Source organism: Chelon labrosus (genome assembly GCF_963514085.1).
Source record: "Chelon labrosus genome assembly, chromosome: 6".
Taxonomy (NCBI): domain Eukaryota; kingdom Metazoa; phylum Chordata; class Actinopteri; order Mugiliformes; family Mugilidae; genus Chelon; species Chelon labrosus.
The window spans coordinates 9,300,890-9,318,295 of NC_140342.1; the positions used below are offsets into that span (position 1 = coordinate 9,300,890).

At 40.3% G+C, this 17,406-nt stretch overlaps 2 protein-coding genes across 3 annotated transcripts; one reads left to right on the forward strand and one right to left on the reverse strand.

Annotated features, from left to right (window-relative positions):
- Positions 1–57: 57 nt before the first annotated feature.
- On the reverse strand, positions 58–5,656 carry LOC311488979 (nucleolin-like). The gene is made up of 14 exons (XM_084545858.1): positions 5,562–5,656; positions 4,991–5,054; positions 4,775–4,888; positions 4,555–4,701; positions 4,213–4,284; positions 4,002–4,125; positions 3,765–3,916; positions 2,668–2,797; positions 2,378–2,532; positions 2,127–2,256; positions 1,904–2,037; positions 1,678–1,804; positions 1,401–1,597; positions 58–370 (listed from the first exon to the last, which is right to left on the reverse strand). The coding sequence occupies exons 1-14, from the start codon at positions 5,574–5,576 to the stop codon at positions 309–311; spliced, it is 1,623 nt and encodes a 540-aa protein (XP_084401984.1). The 5' UTR covers positions 5,577–5,656; the 3' UTR covers positions 58–308.
- Positions 5,657–6,307: 651 nt separating this feature from the next.
- On the forward strand, positions 6,308–16,531 carry gk5 (glycerol kinase 5). 2 transcript variants are annotated; one of them, XM_084545859.1, is made up of 16 exons: positions 6,308–6,456; positions 6,570–6,663; positions 7,375–7,450; positions 7,586–7,679; positions 7,868–7,999; positions 9,155–9,230; positions 9,511–9,572; positions 9,684–9,757; positions 10,364–10,424; positions 10,686–10,812; positions 10,893–10,997; positions 11,719–11,813; positions 12,830–12,933; positions 13,022–13,081; positions 13,289–13,422; positions 14,491–16,531. In XM_084545859.1, the coding sequence occupies exons 1-16, from the start codon at positions 6,331–6,333 to the stop codon at positions 14,661–14,663; spliced, it is 1,593 nt and encodes a 530-aa protein (XP_084401985.1). In that variant the 5' UTR covers positions 6,308–6,330; the 3' UTR covers positions 14,664–16,531. The 2 variants fall into 2 exon arrangements, with proteins under 2 accessions (XP_084401985.1, XP_084401986.1); XM_084545860.1 differs by having other exon boundaries at positions 13,289–13,418; positions 14,491–14,659.
- The last annotated feature ends 875 nt before the right edge of the window (positions 16,532–17,406 follow it).

Sequence of the window (17,406 nt, forward strand, 5' to 3'; positions counted from 1 at the left end):
GTGGTCTTTATCACAACAACAAAAAAAAAATCACCAAAACACAGCTTTGGTTTAAAATAAATGTATATTCACATTAGAAAATTACATCATCTGATCAAATCTTAAATTTTCACATCACAAAACTGCAGTGAGAAAACAATTCAGGCTAGTTTTAGGTACAAAATGTGACAGCTAAAATTGCAAGATGCCAAATGTACAAAGACTGACAATACTGTAAAAGTATTATTGTAGTTAAACTCCAGTCAGACAACATGAGAGCACATACAGCCTACAGGTTACATAAAGGTTAAACAGTCAGTTTTTCCAGGTTAGTTGTTACGTTTCACTTTTTTAGCAGCATCCTTCGATGTGGCAGCTCCACGCCTTTTTCCTGAAATAAACATATACAGTATATATTTATGGCCATTTAAAACCAATCATTTGTGAGATCTCAGTACAAAATTAAGATGATCAAATTAGCCTAGCCTACTGTCTGAGACTACGGCTAATATCATTCATCCCAAAATTAAACATAACTATAAGGCTGATTACAAACTGCTGAGGATAAAGCTGCATTTAGTGCTGCCTTTAAATTGAACTAGTGAATACGTTATTAAAACAAAGGAAGTCGAGTGTTTGGTGTTCAAGTGGAAACAGCAGCCATAAATCTGCTGTGTTGCTTAACACTGCTGCTAGGCAACTGCTGGAAACCAGAGAACCGGGGCTAAAGTTTAGCATGCTAGCGGCTGGGTATAACTCAATGCAGGAAATGTAAAGGAATAATGAAAGGATGACGTCTGTTGGGAATATCAACATTTTCCTCAGACATACTGTAAAATAATGAAGTAAACTCTATTCAGGTAAATGATAAATATATTGCTGCCTTCAAATGGGGTCGTGTTTGGCACGTTTACAAGAAAAGTCCATATTTACAACCTCCTCCAGTGGTATTCTTGGAAGTTCTTGTGTTGTGCTAATTGTTAGCCTCCGTGACTTCTAGAAGTCAACAGTTGCCTAGCAGCAGTCTTAGGGTTACCATCTGAACTTCAAGCATTTATGTACACAAGTTCCTATGTCGTAGTTCACGAGTTGCTTGACTTTAAATTTCTGCCTCTAAATTCTTGTCAGATAAGTTTTCCAGCATGTGCCTCTTGCTCCATGTCATCCCCTCACTCTCCACATTACTTCCCGTCTCTTGAGCAGATTTTCTACACTGGGCTTCATCAGCCTTGGGTCATAAAACCAAAACAATGAGGCAAAAGACAGTAAAGCACTCTGTAGAGCTGCGGTGTCAGGTGATAATTCTCTGTGAGTTCATCACCACAAGCGCCTCATTTCACATGTAGCCTTTTTTGTGCTTTAACTACATTATTGGGTTTCCTAAAACCAGCCTTTTTCTGTAGCAGCAAGTTCAGCGTTACCTCCTCTGCCAGCCCCTGGACCTGCAGACCGTTCACTGGGACGCACTGCCGAGCCTCCTCTGGCACCCTGGGGACCTTTTTCGCCCCTGGGTTTTGCATAATCCAGGGTAACTTTGTTGCCATCTATCTCACAGTCTTCCATGGCATCTTTGACAGCTGTGCAACTTTCTTCACTTTCAAATTCCACAAATCCAAACCTGATAAAAATGCAGTGTGAATTAAGCAAAAAGGTAGATATATATTAAATCTTTTTTTAGATTGTTACAGCATCACCAACCTCTTTGAAAGTCCAGTCTCTTTATCTACAGCGACTCTTGCATCGAGAGCTCCTTCAAAGGCACCTTTAAGTGTCTCTCCAGTCGTCTTGTCAGTAAGGCCCACTACAATCAGTGTTTTTGAAGGGACTAAACAGGAACATTTTACATTTTTAGTGCCACAGCTTTCACTCAAACTGACATTAGAAATCAAAATATCCTAAATGAATCATTTAAAATCAACAATACCCTTTGCTTCCTCTGGTTTGGCTGTTTTTTCACAGAACTGTACTCTGATTGCTCTTTTGCAGAGTTTAATATTTTGGGATGACTCCAAGGCCTTCTCAGCTTCTTCCACAGTGGCAAACTCAACAAATGCAAATCTGCAGAGAATTACAGATGGCTCCTTGAAATATTCAAATAAATTCTTCATTGGAAACAAAAACTCGATAATCAGTGAGGATGTACTAACCCTTTTGGTTTGCCATTTTTCTGAGGGATGCTGATACTAACAGCTTTCTCAAAGACATTCTTGAGGTCCTTTTCTTTCACGCTGTAAGATAACTTGCTCACAAATAAGGTGTTATTTGGAGGAGCCTCAGCTGTGAGGAGGAAGAAAGGAAAAAATGCAGAGTCCAGATTAAATTAGCTAATGTTCAGGAATGCAGAACAGAATGTTTTTTTCCTTGTATTGCTACTGACTGCACACTTCTTATGACTGACCTTGTGTGTTCTTCTTGTCAGCACCATCAACTTTTGGCACATTTCTTTCTCCTACACTGTCCACAATCAAAATCCGGCCTTCCATTTCAGCTCCTTGGTTTCTCTGCAGCACATCCTGAGCGATAGTCTTATTTTGAAACTCCAAAAAGGCAATTCTGTTGAAAAATACAGACTTTTTACTCAATTCAATACATATATTACATATCATTAATGAATCAGTGGTGCATGTTTTGCTCATTTGACACAACTGTGTATTGGTGGATTTAAAAGCATCATTTTCAAATGCTCACCCATGGCTTGGGCTTTCTGCGCCACCGGGAAAGCGGATGGTGATGGCCTTAGGGAAGTGCTTCTTAATGTCTTCTTTTGTTGCGTTATATGGCAGATTCTTCACAAACAAACACCTGGCATCTTTTTCCGCTAAAAACAGAACAGTCCTCACACAATCAGTCTATATTAATATTCTTGGACTATAATGTCTTAAATCCCTGGATCATCACATCGTAAGTCCAATATTTGAGATGTATTATTTCAGGTAAAGGAACATTTCAAGTGCTATGAAGTGGGGTTAGGTGCTTATCCATAGTTACTTACAGTCAAAGGTGGTCGGGACACCCCCAGATTTGAGAAGCAGACAGGAGTACAGGCACAGATGCCAAACAATGAACTACTGTAGATGGACTCAGGAGGATAAAAAGTATTTTGTCTTAAAACAAGGGCCAACAAAACATGCATCAGTTTAAGTGTACACTATATTTAGAATAATTACTTTACTTTTCTGTCAGACAGCCTTTGCTGACAGGGAACTAAAGCTGTTATATCACATTCTTCAAAGCCACCAGACAAAAATAGTCCTTTTACCTTACAGATCACAGGAGTAGCCGGTTTACCACTGTGTGCCTTTGGTGTTTTACCATGTTAATTCAGATTATGTTAACACAAGACTGTTGTGTCAGCACACAAATCTCACACAGTAACACAAACTACTGGCCCAAGGCAGCAGTAAACATGCAACTTCTGCAGATAAAAATGACTGTTTATGTCCTTGTAATGTGGTGGCTTTGAAGAGAGCATAAAGTGATATAACGGAACAATTTTCCCATAGCTGTCTGACTGCAAGGAGGTAATAATATTTTACATATAGTGTACACTTCTAATATTGATTATTTAGATGGTAAATACACATTTTGCTGTTGAGTCTGTCCACAGCAGTTCATTACTTGGCTGCTGTGTCAGTAGCCCTGTCTGCTTCTTCAAATGCCAACAACCATCCACTGTAGCTGGTACACCATTGATAAGTCTTCATTTAACCCCACCTCAAAGATGCTGCTCTTTCTTCAACTGAGAGATCTTACAAATAGTAGGAATTACATTCAGTACTTTTTACCTTTTTTGTCAGGTGGTGGAGCTTTCACTTTGTCTTCACTTTTGGCCTTCGCTTTGCTGACCTTCAACGGCTTATCCAGGAAAATCTCTCCATTTAACGTCAAGGCTTTGGTCAAGTCTATTTCTGAAGCCAAATCTACAAATGCATGGTTTCTACAGCAACAAAAAAAAAAAATTGTTCACAGACTCATGCGTTAATGCTAAGCAGAACTCAACATGAAAAATAAAACATACTTACTTGGACTGGTCTAATCTGATGTCTTGAAACAGGAGACTCTGTGTCATCAAGTAAGTTGCTAGAGCATTTTTGAGTTCCTCGAATGTTTTAGAGTTGTTCAGGTTGCCGAAATGCAGACAAAAACCTGCAACAGAATAAGGCAGTGAAATGAGCAAAGAACACTACTCCAGGATTACAGACTCTTTATAAGAAAGAATTCTACACTTCATACCATCATTGATGAGCTTCGTTTTCTTTGGTGGGGATATCTCAACAGCACGCTTTGCCTTTCTTTTCTTATTCCCTGCAGGAGAGAGAAGTTTTGATGCAAGTCTGCAAGAAGTGTGATGAACTTTATGTTCTCTCTAGTCGGCTAACCCAGCTAACTGTGGCTTTCCATCTTTCTGTTAATATTGCAGATAAGTGCAAGTATATGTAGTATGTTCAAACTACATATAATACATTGTTTGTGTTGGTTAAAGACTTTCAATTCAGAGATAATATACACAACAAACATTTCAAACTCTGATTTGTGTCATAGACTACTAATGAAAACTCTCTGAGACATGCTTACCCACTGTCTTTTTAACAGTCATCTGTTCACTTCCATTGGTTTCTTTCTCAACATGGTTACCCTCTCCTTCCTCACTCTTCTTCTTCCAGATTACAGTTACTGTGGGGGTGTTTCCTTTAACTTCTATGACGGAGTTCATCTGATTATCTGAAAAGGCCTTTTCATTAATCATACAGTTCAGCCTTTTAGTCAGACTTCATGTGTTTTGAGTTTTCAGTACCTTGTTCATCTTGGTCTTCTTCCATCGGTTTCATCTCCACTTTTGAGCTCTTGGTGGGGTTGTTTTCCTCTGTCCCGACTGGCTCACTCAAGGACACAGTCTCAGTCTGGCCTTCTGGAACAATTATTTATTTAACGATTTAGTATTACTGACATTATTCATCTGAAACAGTCTCAATCATTGTAAATTTTCAGTTGTTTATAGGAAACCACTTGCCGGTGTTGCCGCTGTCCTCCTGTTCTTTAACAACTTTTCTTTGTCTTGTTCTACATCTTGTAACCTGAAACAAACATAATTATTAACAGTACAAATGTGTGCAGCTGTTTGTCAAGATTTTATCTATGGCATTTACCACTAATCAAGTCCAAGATGATGTCTTCAAAAATGCATGTGATGATTAAGTCTTCAGATATGTGATGTGTGACAAACAGCACAAATCTCATGCATATTAAGCTTGTAAAGCAATGAAAATGAGCAAATATTTACATTAAAGAGGATGGTCTGACAGTACCCCTTGATCAACAACTGAATCTACCAATGGTCTATCAAAATGTCATTTAACTTCTACCTCTCAGTTAAATGTAACAGTGATTATTATGATTGTGCACGTCTAAAGCTAAAACTTAAAAACTTAAAACAGTGCTTGTGCTCATTTAGCTGCTAACCAACCGTTAGCTTGTTAGTTTGCAGCCAGCAAGGTTAGCTTATACAACTGTTAGCTTAAAACATCCAGCTTAAATAACCTTACATTCATGTTAATACAGATGTAATATATCGTGATTCTTACGGTTATCTTTGCCATATTATGTGTTAAAACAGCACACGACCAAAGTTTGATGCAGAGAATCGTAGCCGGTAGATACACGTGTGTTCTGCTAAAAACATCCACACGCGACAGGTTTAAAGTATCCACTGCGCATGTGTGTGATTTACTACGGATGCCCAGATGGAGAAATTGAATCGCAAACGGTAATGTTGTTTAAAGGCTACAACTTTTGGCTCTCGCCTCTAAATATACATAACTGCTACAGCGTTATTCTTATAAACACATACTGGGTACATTTTGTTAAGTAGAAAATGATTTTTTTAGGCAGAAAATGACGAATTTTTGACGCTGTTTTTCCAAGCTGCTGACGGCATAGTTATCGTTCGTCAACTTTCAATTTGTCATCTGACAACTAGCCATGTAGCCAATTAGCGTTAGCTTGACATAACTCTTTCGGGACCCACTTTGACTTTGCCTTAGTATTCCTACTCTACACCTGAATTCACGCGTATGGAGTCCGACTTTAAAATTATTTTTTCACTTCGCTTTACAGCATTGCTGAACTTTGTTATGTTATCCCCGCAGTGACACTGTTTATTTGTTCGTCACTGAAAACAAATAACAATGAGTTGACGCAAACTGGTCGGACTGGAACCGGACTTCGTTGAAACGGCACCGGTACAAAGGTCAGGTTACAAACAGTTAATCTGGCGCAGATAAGACCACTATGCGTTGACTATGGAAGACGTGAGATCAATTTGAGCAGTAATAGGACTAACGATTTCTTACAATGGGGAGTCAGAGGAACGGTTTTAATAAGGAAAGCTTCATTTTGTCGGTGGACGTCGGTACAACATTGATCAGATGTCACGTCTATGACAAGGAGGCAAAAATCCGAGGATCATGCACCACCAAGGTATTCACCCCTTTCTCTTAATGGCTTTTACTCTTCCCATCATTCACACAAATCTTTTTTATCTTGTAGCTGATCTTCACTTCTATTTTTTTCCTGTAATAATTTCTCTTTAGGTTGTTCTCTTGTATCCAGAAGTAGGACATGTGGAGATGGACCCAGATGCACTATGGAAGGGGTTTATCAAAGTGGTCAAGGGAGCAGTGCAAGGTACAGCTTCTCCAGTTTATGTTTTCACAGCCATCTGCAACTGTATCAAGGGATTCATTTAACATCTGCAAGAAGCACGCCCTTTAACAAATGCACTCATGATGAAATATTGCAGTTGATGTTCCATTATGCTTTAGTATGTTTGGCTTTACACTTGGCTGCTGCAAGCTTTCAATACATCAGACCTTTCTCAAAGGGAACAACTCTTACTGTGGAGTGCGTTGTGATTGTTTTACACCAGTACAAAGAAAAGTTTTTATATCTTGCAGACTAAAATATGCACCAAGTCCTACTACATCTGCTTTCTCTGCAAGTGGCTAATCTGAGTTTCTGACCTTTTCCAACTTTTGGTAAAATAACATGGATAGATCCAAAGCAAAAAAAGAACAAAATCTTGGAGAAATATAGAGTTCAGCTGTACAGATTCATTTGCTTTCACTGCTAGCGATGCCGGCTTACCTGAATGCTTGATGCGTGGAGAGAAATTATCAAATGACAACAAAAAAAAAAAAGCAATGTTGAAAATCCTATCCATAAAAATCACTCAGCATTTGCTGTAAAGTATAAAGCTACAGTCAAGAGCTGTAAACAATAAAGATGAGTGTAAGTATAGAATAACTGTATATATAACTTTATAGGTTGTGTTCATTTTGAAGGTCAACAATATCTGACTGTTTCTCATTTATTTGTGTGCACGTACTCATGATATAGATGCAGGGGTACATATGTGCCAGATAGAGGCCCTTGGCATATCAACCCAAAGAGGCACCTTCACAACTTGGAACAGGTAAATTGTCAACATAATTGTAATACTTAATTCGAAAAGAGGCTGCATGACTTTATGGCTAGTTTGTGGGGAACTACTTTATCAGACATGTTTAGCCTTTATATAATTTTATCTCCCTTCCCTTTACTTTGACAGGAAAACTGGGGTTCCTTTCCATAACTTCATCAGCTGGCAGGATCAGAGGGCTGCAGACCTGGTGAGGTCCTGGAACAGATCCTGCACCATGAAAGTAAGACTGCTTTACGTCTCAACTTTTCATGCACTTTTTTAAAAAAATACTTCTTGAGTTTAAAAGATGGGGAGTCAAATGCTTAAGCTTCAAAATTGCAACCTGGGTAAAAATTTAGTTAGACGAGAGTTCCTTGGACCAAAGCTGGATGTAGTGTCCTTTCATTGTTGTTTTTGTCACAATCTCAGACAATCCATGGCGTGATGAAGGTGGTCTACTTCCTGACCAGGCAGAAGCGCTCCCTTGCAGCCAGTCTTATTGTCTTCTCCCCTCAACATGTCACCTTGCGCCTCGCCTGGGTCCTAACACACTACAAGCAGGTGTGTGGGTGGGAATAACCTATGTGAACTAAAACCTAGAGCAGCTGGGGTGGACATTGACCTACTTGGTAAACAATGTTTACTGGTCTAAACCACCCCTTTTTTTTTTCTGTTAATAAAGCTAAAAATTGAATCCAAAAAGTAGCACTGAAAACCTAAAACCACTACAAGAGTTTTAAATTCTGAAATCAGATAATGATGATTTAATTGATTGGGGAATTGTGTCAGGATTGGTGAATGTTTATAACAGTTTCTTAAAGCTGTCAGAGCAGAGAATATTGAGCATGTTTCGCCTGAAATTCAGTGATTCATAAATCTCATATTAAGTGGATTACAGTTTTAGCTTTTATCTTTTGCGACCATTCGTCCATCTGAAGAAGGCTGGACGTATATAGAATACAATAGTAGTAGTAATACAATAGATTGCTGAATCTTACATACACCGATCAGCCACAACATTATGACAGGTGAAGTAAATGTTACTAATGCGCAATTTATAGTACCACGGCAAGTTGATGCCATTGCTGTCTCGTTCCTGTGACTGAGCAGCCAGACAAGCACAGAAAGTCCTTCTCCTTTATCAGGGTCATACAGACCATCTACACAGACGTCTTATCTATGTTCTGTTCTGCAGTGATTTTAGTGAAACTAACTTTTAATCTGCACTTACTTTGTTTAGTTCAACTCCAACATGAGCTGCTCAGTTTCACTTGCTAGTGTGTGAAGTTCAGAGTGAAACTTAACATACCTGGCCCGTCAGCCGCTAGTGTTTCGGTTTCAAAATTACAGAGGCCCCTCTCCTCAACCCATCGGACCCAAAGGCCCCCCACTAACAACAGTCTGTTGCCAGACACCACAGGACACCCTCAGAAAGACCATGTCCATTCTCTGATGAATTACAACTTTTTTGGAGGCACAAGGGAGAGCTACACAATATTAGGAAGATGGTCATAATGTTATGCCTGATTGCTGTGTATATATACTCTAAATAACTTTGGTAATTTTCAAAACAATCTTCCTGGGCCGCAAATAATCCAAGGGGTTAACAATGAAAGAGGAGAGCATTAAGTCTCAGTAGGGAGGGGCTATGTCATGAGATGGTGCTCAACACTCGCTCACTTCTCTTCTCAACCTCATGTTTCTTTCTCCATCCAGATTCGTCAAGCGATAGATGAAGGCAACTGCTGCTTTGGAACAATAGACACCTGGCTCCTGTACAAACTTACAAAAGGTCTGATTGGCATTGTTTATTTTTAGTCACCTCCCTCTGAAGGCAAGGGCAGTAATATATGATTTGTCCAGTGAACTACATCTTGCACAGCGTCTAACAGGCTATTAAAACCGAAACAGAATGTTCTTTGTCATTTCCATCGTATTGCGTCACTGACTGCCTGAAATTCCTTAGAAAATGTTCAGCTCAATCCTATGGGAGAGAGAGAGTTGTTTTTTTAGTTTTTTGTTTTTCTTTTCAGAAAGGGATTTATTTGACACATTATTCTAATCTGTTTCAGGACACATCCATGCCACAGATTATTCTAACGCTAGTTCAACGGGGATTTTCGACTCCTATCAGGTCTGATGAATGTCATATTTATTTACTGTTCATTCAGTGTATGAGATGAGTTGTTTTTTTTAGTGTATGTTGTTTTCTTGTTTTATCAATGTGACGTGACTTGTTTCACAGATGTGTTGGAGTGGGTTTCTCTGCTCTGTTGTGTCTCTGCCCCTCGCTATTTTCCCCAAAGTGGAAAACACAGAGTGAGTCGACCGTCCGCTTCAAATCACAGCCAACACTAGAGTCATGTTTCAGTCCAACATAAATTTTGACATACTCGTCTCAAGTTACATGTTAGAAGTAATTTAACACTAAATCAGTGGTTCCTAAGCGACGGGCTGGCTACCCCACTAGGTGTTGTGAGATTATTACTCTGGTATCATAGGAAATAACAGAAAACATCATGATGCTTAATAATATTACATTCATTTTTGTGCTTTTATCTAATTTTCCTTTTCTATTAAAATGTTCTACTTACTCTGTAGTTATTTCTTTTACTTTTGCAAAAAGCGCTGGTTAAATGATTGAAACACCAGCATTAAGAAGTCCCCTTTATGGTGTTTTGAAAATGTTTTTCTTTTCTTTCCTTTCCTGAAAGATGTTATTGGTAGTTTTTATAACTATTTAAATAAAGATTTATATCATATCATTTGAACACTGCTACAGCATTTCAGTGCACTTTGTCTCAGCATGAGCGTTGTGTCCTTTATGTTCTTAATCCACAAGCTGCAGTTTGCTTTTAGATCAGAGTACTGATGGAGAATATGAGATGATTCCTTGTCTCCGGTTTCTCCCTCTTGATTCAACAGCCACGACTTTGGTTCCACGGACCCGTCCATCTTCGGAGTCGCCATACCCATCAAGTCGGTGGTGAGTTATCAGCATCTTGGCATTATACTGTCTATTATCTGTATTACAGTGTGCCCGTCCCCAGTTTACAGTGTTTTTTAGATGATCAGCAGATAATGTCATGTTAATGATAAGTGTCTCAGTCACGTTGAGTATATATATAAATAATAAAAACAGATTAGATGAATTTAAGAAACATGGATAGTCCTTGACCTTCGGTATCAAATTATTATTGTGACTTATTTCCCATTCATATATATGTCTTTCTGTGTCCTCTTGTAGATGGCGGACCAGCAGGCAGCCATGTTTGGAGAGTGCTGCTTTGATATTGGCGATGTAAAGATCACCATGGGAACAGGCACCTTCATGGACATCAATACTGGGAGCAAACCACATACGTCTGTGGCAGGTAAAGCGGCTGCACACACTTTCAGACACCTCCACCTGTCCATACTGGCTCTTTACAACCCCTTGCCCCAATCACCATAGGTCTGTATCCTCTTGTGGGGTGGAAGATCGGCTCAGAGGTGGTGTACCTGGCAGAGGGCAATGCAGCTGACACAGGCACTGCCATCAAATGGGCACAGGAGTTGGGTGAGTTGTGAGGTGTATGTGGCAGTTGTGGTGACTTCTTTCGTCTTATTAGTGGTTTTATGACAGTGTGAACAACACCAAGAGACTAATGCCAACCATGCATGACATTATGACCACTGACAGATGAAGTGAATAACATTGACCATCTTGTGACAATACAATGTTCTGTTGGGAAACGTTTGGACCTGGTATTCATGTGGATGTTACTTAGACATGTACCACCCTACTAGACCAGACCAGGCAAATTCTGATTTTCCAAACAAAATAGAAGAACAACAATTTAAAAAAGAAAATAATCACATCGAAGACAAATACTGATTACCAGTGAAGGACTGAAGGCAAACCACAGGCTGTGTATAAAGACAGACAAGTCCTCTATGACTTCGTGTCTACAGATTTTCTGAAGCGCAGTTTATAAGCTCCGGCTCCGGCTGTCATCATCTTCGCGGCTAACTGCCCTCCTTGGCATACGCACCTGCCTCAGCATTTTTGGATTAGGCGGAGCTAATTCAGTTTGTGGCTTGTTGCAAACACGGATGTCCTTATTTGCACTCGGGAAAACTTGAAGAGTCTTAGCTGGATGCGGGCAAGTGCATGTGTAGGCAGTGTCAGCAGTGTTTAGATAATTGCTCACACTGCCAAAAATGGAGACTAACATTCAATACTGCAGGCTTGAAGTCATAGTTGTAGTTGTATGTGACACATGTTTGTGTTGTTACAGAATTGTTCTCTGACGTCCAAGAGACCAGTGACATGGCTTACAGTGTTAGTGACTCAGACGGAGTGTGTTTTGTCCCGTCCTTCAGTGGGCTCCAGGTAAGTGGTGTATTAGTATTAGTTCTCTACACAGTTGGTACTGGTATGTGTACACATCATAGACTGTATATAAAGATGGATGACATGTTTCCACATTTCTGCCACTGGCCCAAGTGAAGCCAGACATTTGGGGGTATGGGTGGTGCCATATATTGCATTTGGTCTGCAGTTGTTTGTGTAGCTGCAGTATTTCTGTCCAGCCCATACTTCCACTAGACTGAGTAGTAGACACGGCCCTGTGAACTTTTGACATAGCCGGCTACTCAGGGATAGATTTATCTTACATAAAGCAAATTTAACTTAAAGACAAACTGCAACAACCCTTCAGCTCATAGGTCGTTTGGTACAGTTTACTGCAGAGCCACTCATTTTGTGGGTCCAATATGAGTGGCTCCGTCTATCACAGTAGACCTCTTGATGTCATTTCCTGTTTTTATAGCAGCAAATAAAACACTTAAAACAAAACTTATCGGAAAAAAAGGAATGTAACATGCACTTACTTTTTGGTTTGGCTCATGTCCCATCCACTAACACAGAGGGGGCTGGCTTTATGAGCTATATTACAGTCAATCATCTTTGAGGAGATTTCACATCGGCCATCTTTCTATCCACAATATACGGTACACATATATAGTCACATGTATTTTTCTGCAGCAACTGTACTAATTATTTTTTTTTATTATAGCCATAGTTTAATAGTTTTGTTTTGGGTTTTTTTGTCTTTCTGTAACACAGTTGTCTCTTTTGTGTTTTCTCTATGCCTTCCAATGAAGTGGCCCCTGTAAGTGTTTGTCCTGAATATTTATAGCTTATAGGCAAAGATCCGATAACAAAATCAGTTTCCTTTCGGTTGTTTCATCAAAAGCTATATACAATAACCGCGTAGAACTGTATAGCTGCACCCTTGCTGACCAGAGACTGCTGAGTTTGACTTTGTTTCTGACCATTTTGAGACTATTCAGGTCAATTTATCACTGACAAACACACAACATGCTTGTTTGTTTAATTTATCAAAGGCTCCTCTGAATGATCCCAAAGCTTGCGCTTCGCTCATGGGTCTGAAACCATCTACCACAAAAAGGCATCTGGTCCGCGCCATTCTGGAGTCAGTCGCCTTCAGGTGAGTCATTTGGAAGAGCTAGTTTCTTTATTTTTAATTCTCATTCATGCTAATTGATGTTGCTTCCTTGTGTTGTTATTCTTCCCAGAAACAAGCAGCTATATGAGACGATGCTCAGAGAGACTAACATTCCCATCACAAAGATCAGGTACAATTGTTGTACATGTGAGAAACACTATCTATAATGAACTCATGTCTGACTAGGAGAAGCATCTCTTTGGAGTTTAGCCAGCAAACCGGATGTAACAGACTGGACTCTTTGTACTAATGCAGTTCAGTTTTTATTGGCAGTGCATTATGGGCGTATGTTTCTCTGTTACTGTTAAATTAATTGCATTCCTCCTTTCTGTATCAGGGTGGATGGCGGTGTTTCCTCCAATGACTTCATCATGCAGCTGACTGCAGATCTGTTTGGTAGGAAGGTAGCCAGACCTCATCACCATGAGATGTCGTGTCTGGGGGCTGCTTTTGTCGCTGGACTTGGAGTGGGTACGCAGACATATGCTAACATGCTAACACATAACATATACATAAAAATTGGGGTTGAAATGTAAAGTGGCAATCTGAAACATTTCAGTCTTGATTGGTAACTGGTGGCAACAGCTAACGTGGTTTGATACCACAGGTATTGAAACTATGGTTGTTTGCACGCGTGTGTGAACAGCAGGGCACAGTGAAAAGAGTTGGTTGCCTATCTGAGAAGTTGGAGATGTGCAGCCTGCCTCTTGCCGCTCTTCATCTAATAGTTCATTGTGGCTGCTTGTTCTTCTTCCATTACCCCCTGATACATTTCAAACTGATCCGGTGTTATAATTGCCTAAAATAAATGTTATCTTGTTGATCACTGACAAAACACAGCACGTTTGCTGTGACTTCTTCAAAATAAAATTCATCTTGTGGTTTGGCAGTTGAATGCTGCAGCAGTGGGAGATGTTTGTTTTGCATCAGAAGCAATCTGCTTCCCCCTCCCGCAACATTTTTGTGGTGGAAAGTTAGTCTTGAGATGCATCATTTGGAGATGATTATGCCCCAGTAAAGACCTGCAGGGCAATCACATTGTTTAGGCATGCTTTATGTGGTGATGGACCGAAGAATGAAGGCAAGATAGTTTCACATCAGAGCTCTGTGGAGTTCAGTTAGATTACAATGAAATGACTTGTAGGACTATGAAATTGAAGAGGTATCTTTTTTTCTCTTTGTTTAAACGCCCCATGATGTAAAAAAAACATTACAACTCATTATCATTTTATTTGAAAGGTTATGTTGAAAACTTATCTTATTCTTAGCAAGAATAAAAATAGGAAGTGCTGCTGTTGGTTATGTAACCTGTTTTCCATTTAATTATTCATATTATGTAATTAGATTGATCAAATGAAAGATGGATTTATGCTTGTTTTATAACAGGCCAGAAGCAGGTGGTGCTGATGGCTGAGTATTAAAATGAGTCATGTGTCTGAGGAGCATAGGTTCTTTGGAGGTCAGCGTAGTGTTGACAATTTGATCTTTTTCCACCACTTGGAAGTTGTTGATTATCAGTGTGCTTCACTGTCACCTCAGGTTTCTGGAGGAACCGGGAAGAGCTGAAAAAGCTGCAGAGTACCGACGAGGAGTTCTTACCTCGTGGAGCTTCCAAGGAGGGTGCTGGCAGCCGGAGTCGGGAGTACATCCCTGTCCTCCAGAGCTGGGAGAGGGCTCTGCGGCGCTCCATGAACTGGTACAACAAGCCTTGACACTGGACGCACAACCAGGAGGACCCTGGGTTTGACCAGTAGGAGACATAGAGACTTGATCTTTGAGTACATGTAGAACTAGATGGTTGATTTTGAACAGAATTCCTGTTTAAAGAAATGACATCCATCAGCTGTGACTTGAAATGACTTGAAACCCTGGTAAATGAAAGGAGAAAGCCGGCCTGGTACTTACAAACTGTTTTACAAAACTTTAATTAAAGGTGACTCGGTGTGCTGCATAATCTTTACCAGCAATTTTAAATTCAGACACAGCTGAAGGTCATGTGCACTGACATACTGGTACTGCATTGATCACTACTGTAGAGAAATATACATCACCGGTTACAGCCTTAAATTGTCTGCAGACAAAAGTTACTATACCTTTACTTGATTTCTTCATACTGTCAGCCTGATCAAAATCATTCATTCCAGATCAGCGTATCTGGTGCATCTTCAGTATTTCAGGATTTTTCTTCCAGCTGAAATAATACTTTCCATTTCCCCACATGGGGGCGCTGACGACCGATTCACAGCCTTTTAACCCACAAGCTCACCATAGCAACTACATGCCAAATGTTAATCGGGAGCTGCAGACTGAAATCATTTATTCCAGATTCACACATGATCAGCTGTGAGAATAAAGAGGTTGGAAATAAAAGACCCTTCTGTTCACGACACCTCAAGATTCAAACGGTTACACGAAGATTTTTAAAAGCTGTGAGACACAAATGTTTTAAAGTATTTCTCTTTTCTATGTGGCTGCTTCTTTTTATTGAACATAGTCCTTTCTTTTCAAATCGTGTACAATGGTTTTGTGGAAAACTGCCGCAGCTTTGTTTTTGTGACCTTGAATGGTTCGTGGCGTGTTCATCATCAGACTAAAACGGTTATTTTACATGAAATGATCTTGTTTAAATGTGTTGGAACAAAAATAATTGTATGCATTTGTTTGAATCAGGGAATTCCTACTGGATGTCAGTGTTTGAATGTTTGCGCTCTCTTTCACATTAAGTTCGTGTCGGTGACGATTCATTACTGTGCTTCATCTCTGCTGCCAATGAACTGGAGAAAGTGTTAAATTCAACTGTGTTTGTGTTTCAGGGCACAGGAAACCTCTTAATGTTGCTGTGGGGTAAATCCAGGGTGTACACTTTAAAGATACGACAGTTTGATTTGTATACGGTGTTTTTTCGTATCGGTCTGTGTTGTGTAGCTGGTATTGTTGAATTTCCATGTTGATGTCGTATGAAAGCGTATTGACTCACGTCTTTTATTGGACCTGATGAACTCTGATGGCATTGCACTCTGATTACATGCATGAACTTGTGTGACTACAGAAATGTCGACTCAATGACTTGTATTGTTCTTGTTTTGTGTAAAATGATTCTATGCATACGCCTGACATTAACACCTCGCATCAAAACGTCTCTGGTGATCTCTGTGTGAGATTTAATTCCCTCTTGAATAGCACTTGTCATCCCAGGACACTGGGCATTAACAACTAATACATGTGTGTAATTTATGAATTTGTTAATATCGAGGACTTTGTATTTTACTAAGGAGCTAGTATTAAAAATCTGAACTAAAGCCCGTGGTTGTGGTGATTTGGGTGACTCATGCTGTGCAGGTGTCGCTGACACCGATGGGGTGAGCAGAGGCTGGAGTGCTCCACCTCCACATGGACTCTGGGGAAATGCTGTGTCCTTGTGCTCGGGGGAATTATCAGAAACGCAGGCTGCTAGGGATTGAGTCCCATTGATGTGATCAACCTCGCTGTGAGGGTTGCTATGGTAGCTTGCCGATGGAGTGACTGAGAACAAATGGGGTGTGTATTCCTGCTCATGGTGCTGGTATGGTGAAGGGGGCGCTAATTGAGTGCACGAAAGGGGGTTTTCCTAAACAATGGGAGGATTGTGCGTCTGCTCGCTCGGAGAAAGAACAGAAGTGAGTTCTGTGTACATCACACAGATCCATACTGTATCTTCTCTGCATAGCCCCCCCCCCCCCCCCCTCGCACCCCCACCCATACACTCAGCAAACGGCTTCCTCTGGTGTGGCTGTCAATCTCAGCTCTCTCACTGAGACGTGGGCAGTATCCTTTGGCTTGCAGTGGAATGCTTTCACGGAGAGAAATGTGCTGGAGCGTGTGAGACAGACGGGACTAGCCCATGAATCAGAACTGGCTGCTCTCACTAATCAGTAAAATTGGTGTGTGTGTGTGTGTGTGTGTGTATTGTGCCTGGTGCTGCATTGTATGAGCTGTGGTGGACCCTGCCTTGCAAATTCAAACTGACAGCAGGAACTGGATGCAGCGCGACCACCACTCCGGTCCCCCTCCCCCATGTGAGCTGAACTCTGCATCAAGGGTCATTATATAACTCCCTCTTCTCTTTTCTCTCCCTGACACACTGGGATTGTGCGGCGGTGTGCCGGGGCTTGGAAGTTAAGCTTTTGGCATTTTGTTTTCTTCCTGTCTGTGTGTTCGGCTTCTCCTCCTCCTGCCTATCATTCCTCCTCCTTTCTCAGTTTAGTTTTTTTTTTTTTTTTTTTTTTTTTTGGCAAAGCAGAGATTTGGATAGAACATGGAGCTGATTTTTTTTTTTTTTTTTTTTGAAACAATGCAGCAATAAAATCCTCTGAGAAAAAAATATGTTCTCTGTTAACTTGGTCACATCTGTTTCCAATCATGCACTCTGTGTACTCTCTCTGTCCTCCTCTCTGTTTTTCACACACACACACACAC

Coding starts and splice junctions, on each gene's coding strand:
- LOC311488979 (XM_084545858.1), bottom strand. Junction 2,533..2,667: donor GCAGAAAGCCCAAGCCATGG/GTGAGCATTTGA, acceptor ATTTTTCAACAG/AATTGCCTTTTTGGAGTTTC. Junction 1,805..1,903: donor CAAACCAGAGGAAGCAAAGG/GTATTGTTGATT, acceptor GTTCCTGTTTAG/TCCCTTCAAAAACACTGATT.
- gk5 (XM_084545859.1), top strand. CDS start 6,331: ATGGGGAGTCAGAGGAACGGTTTTAATAAGGAAAGCTTCATTTTGTCG. Junction 9,231..9,510: donor CCTGTACAAACTTACAAAAG/GTCTGATTGGCA, acceptor AATCTGTTTCAG/GACACATCCATGCCACAGAT. Junction 9,573..9,683: donor GGATTTTCGACTCCTATCAG/GTCTGATGAATG, acceptor CTTGTTTCACAG/ATGTGTTGGAGTGGGTTTCT.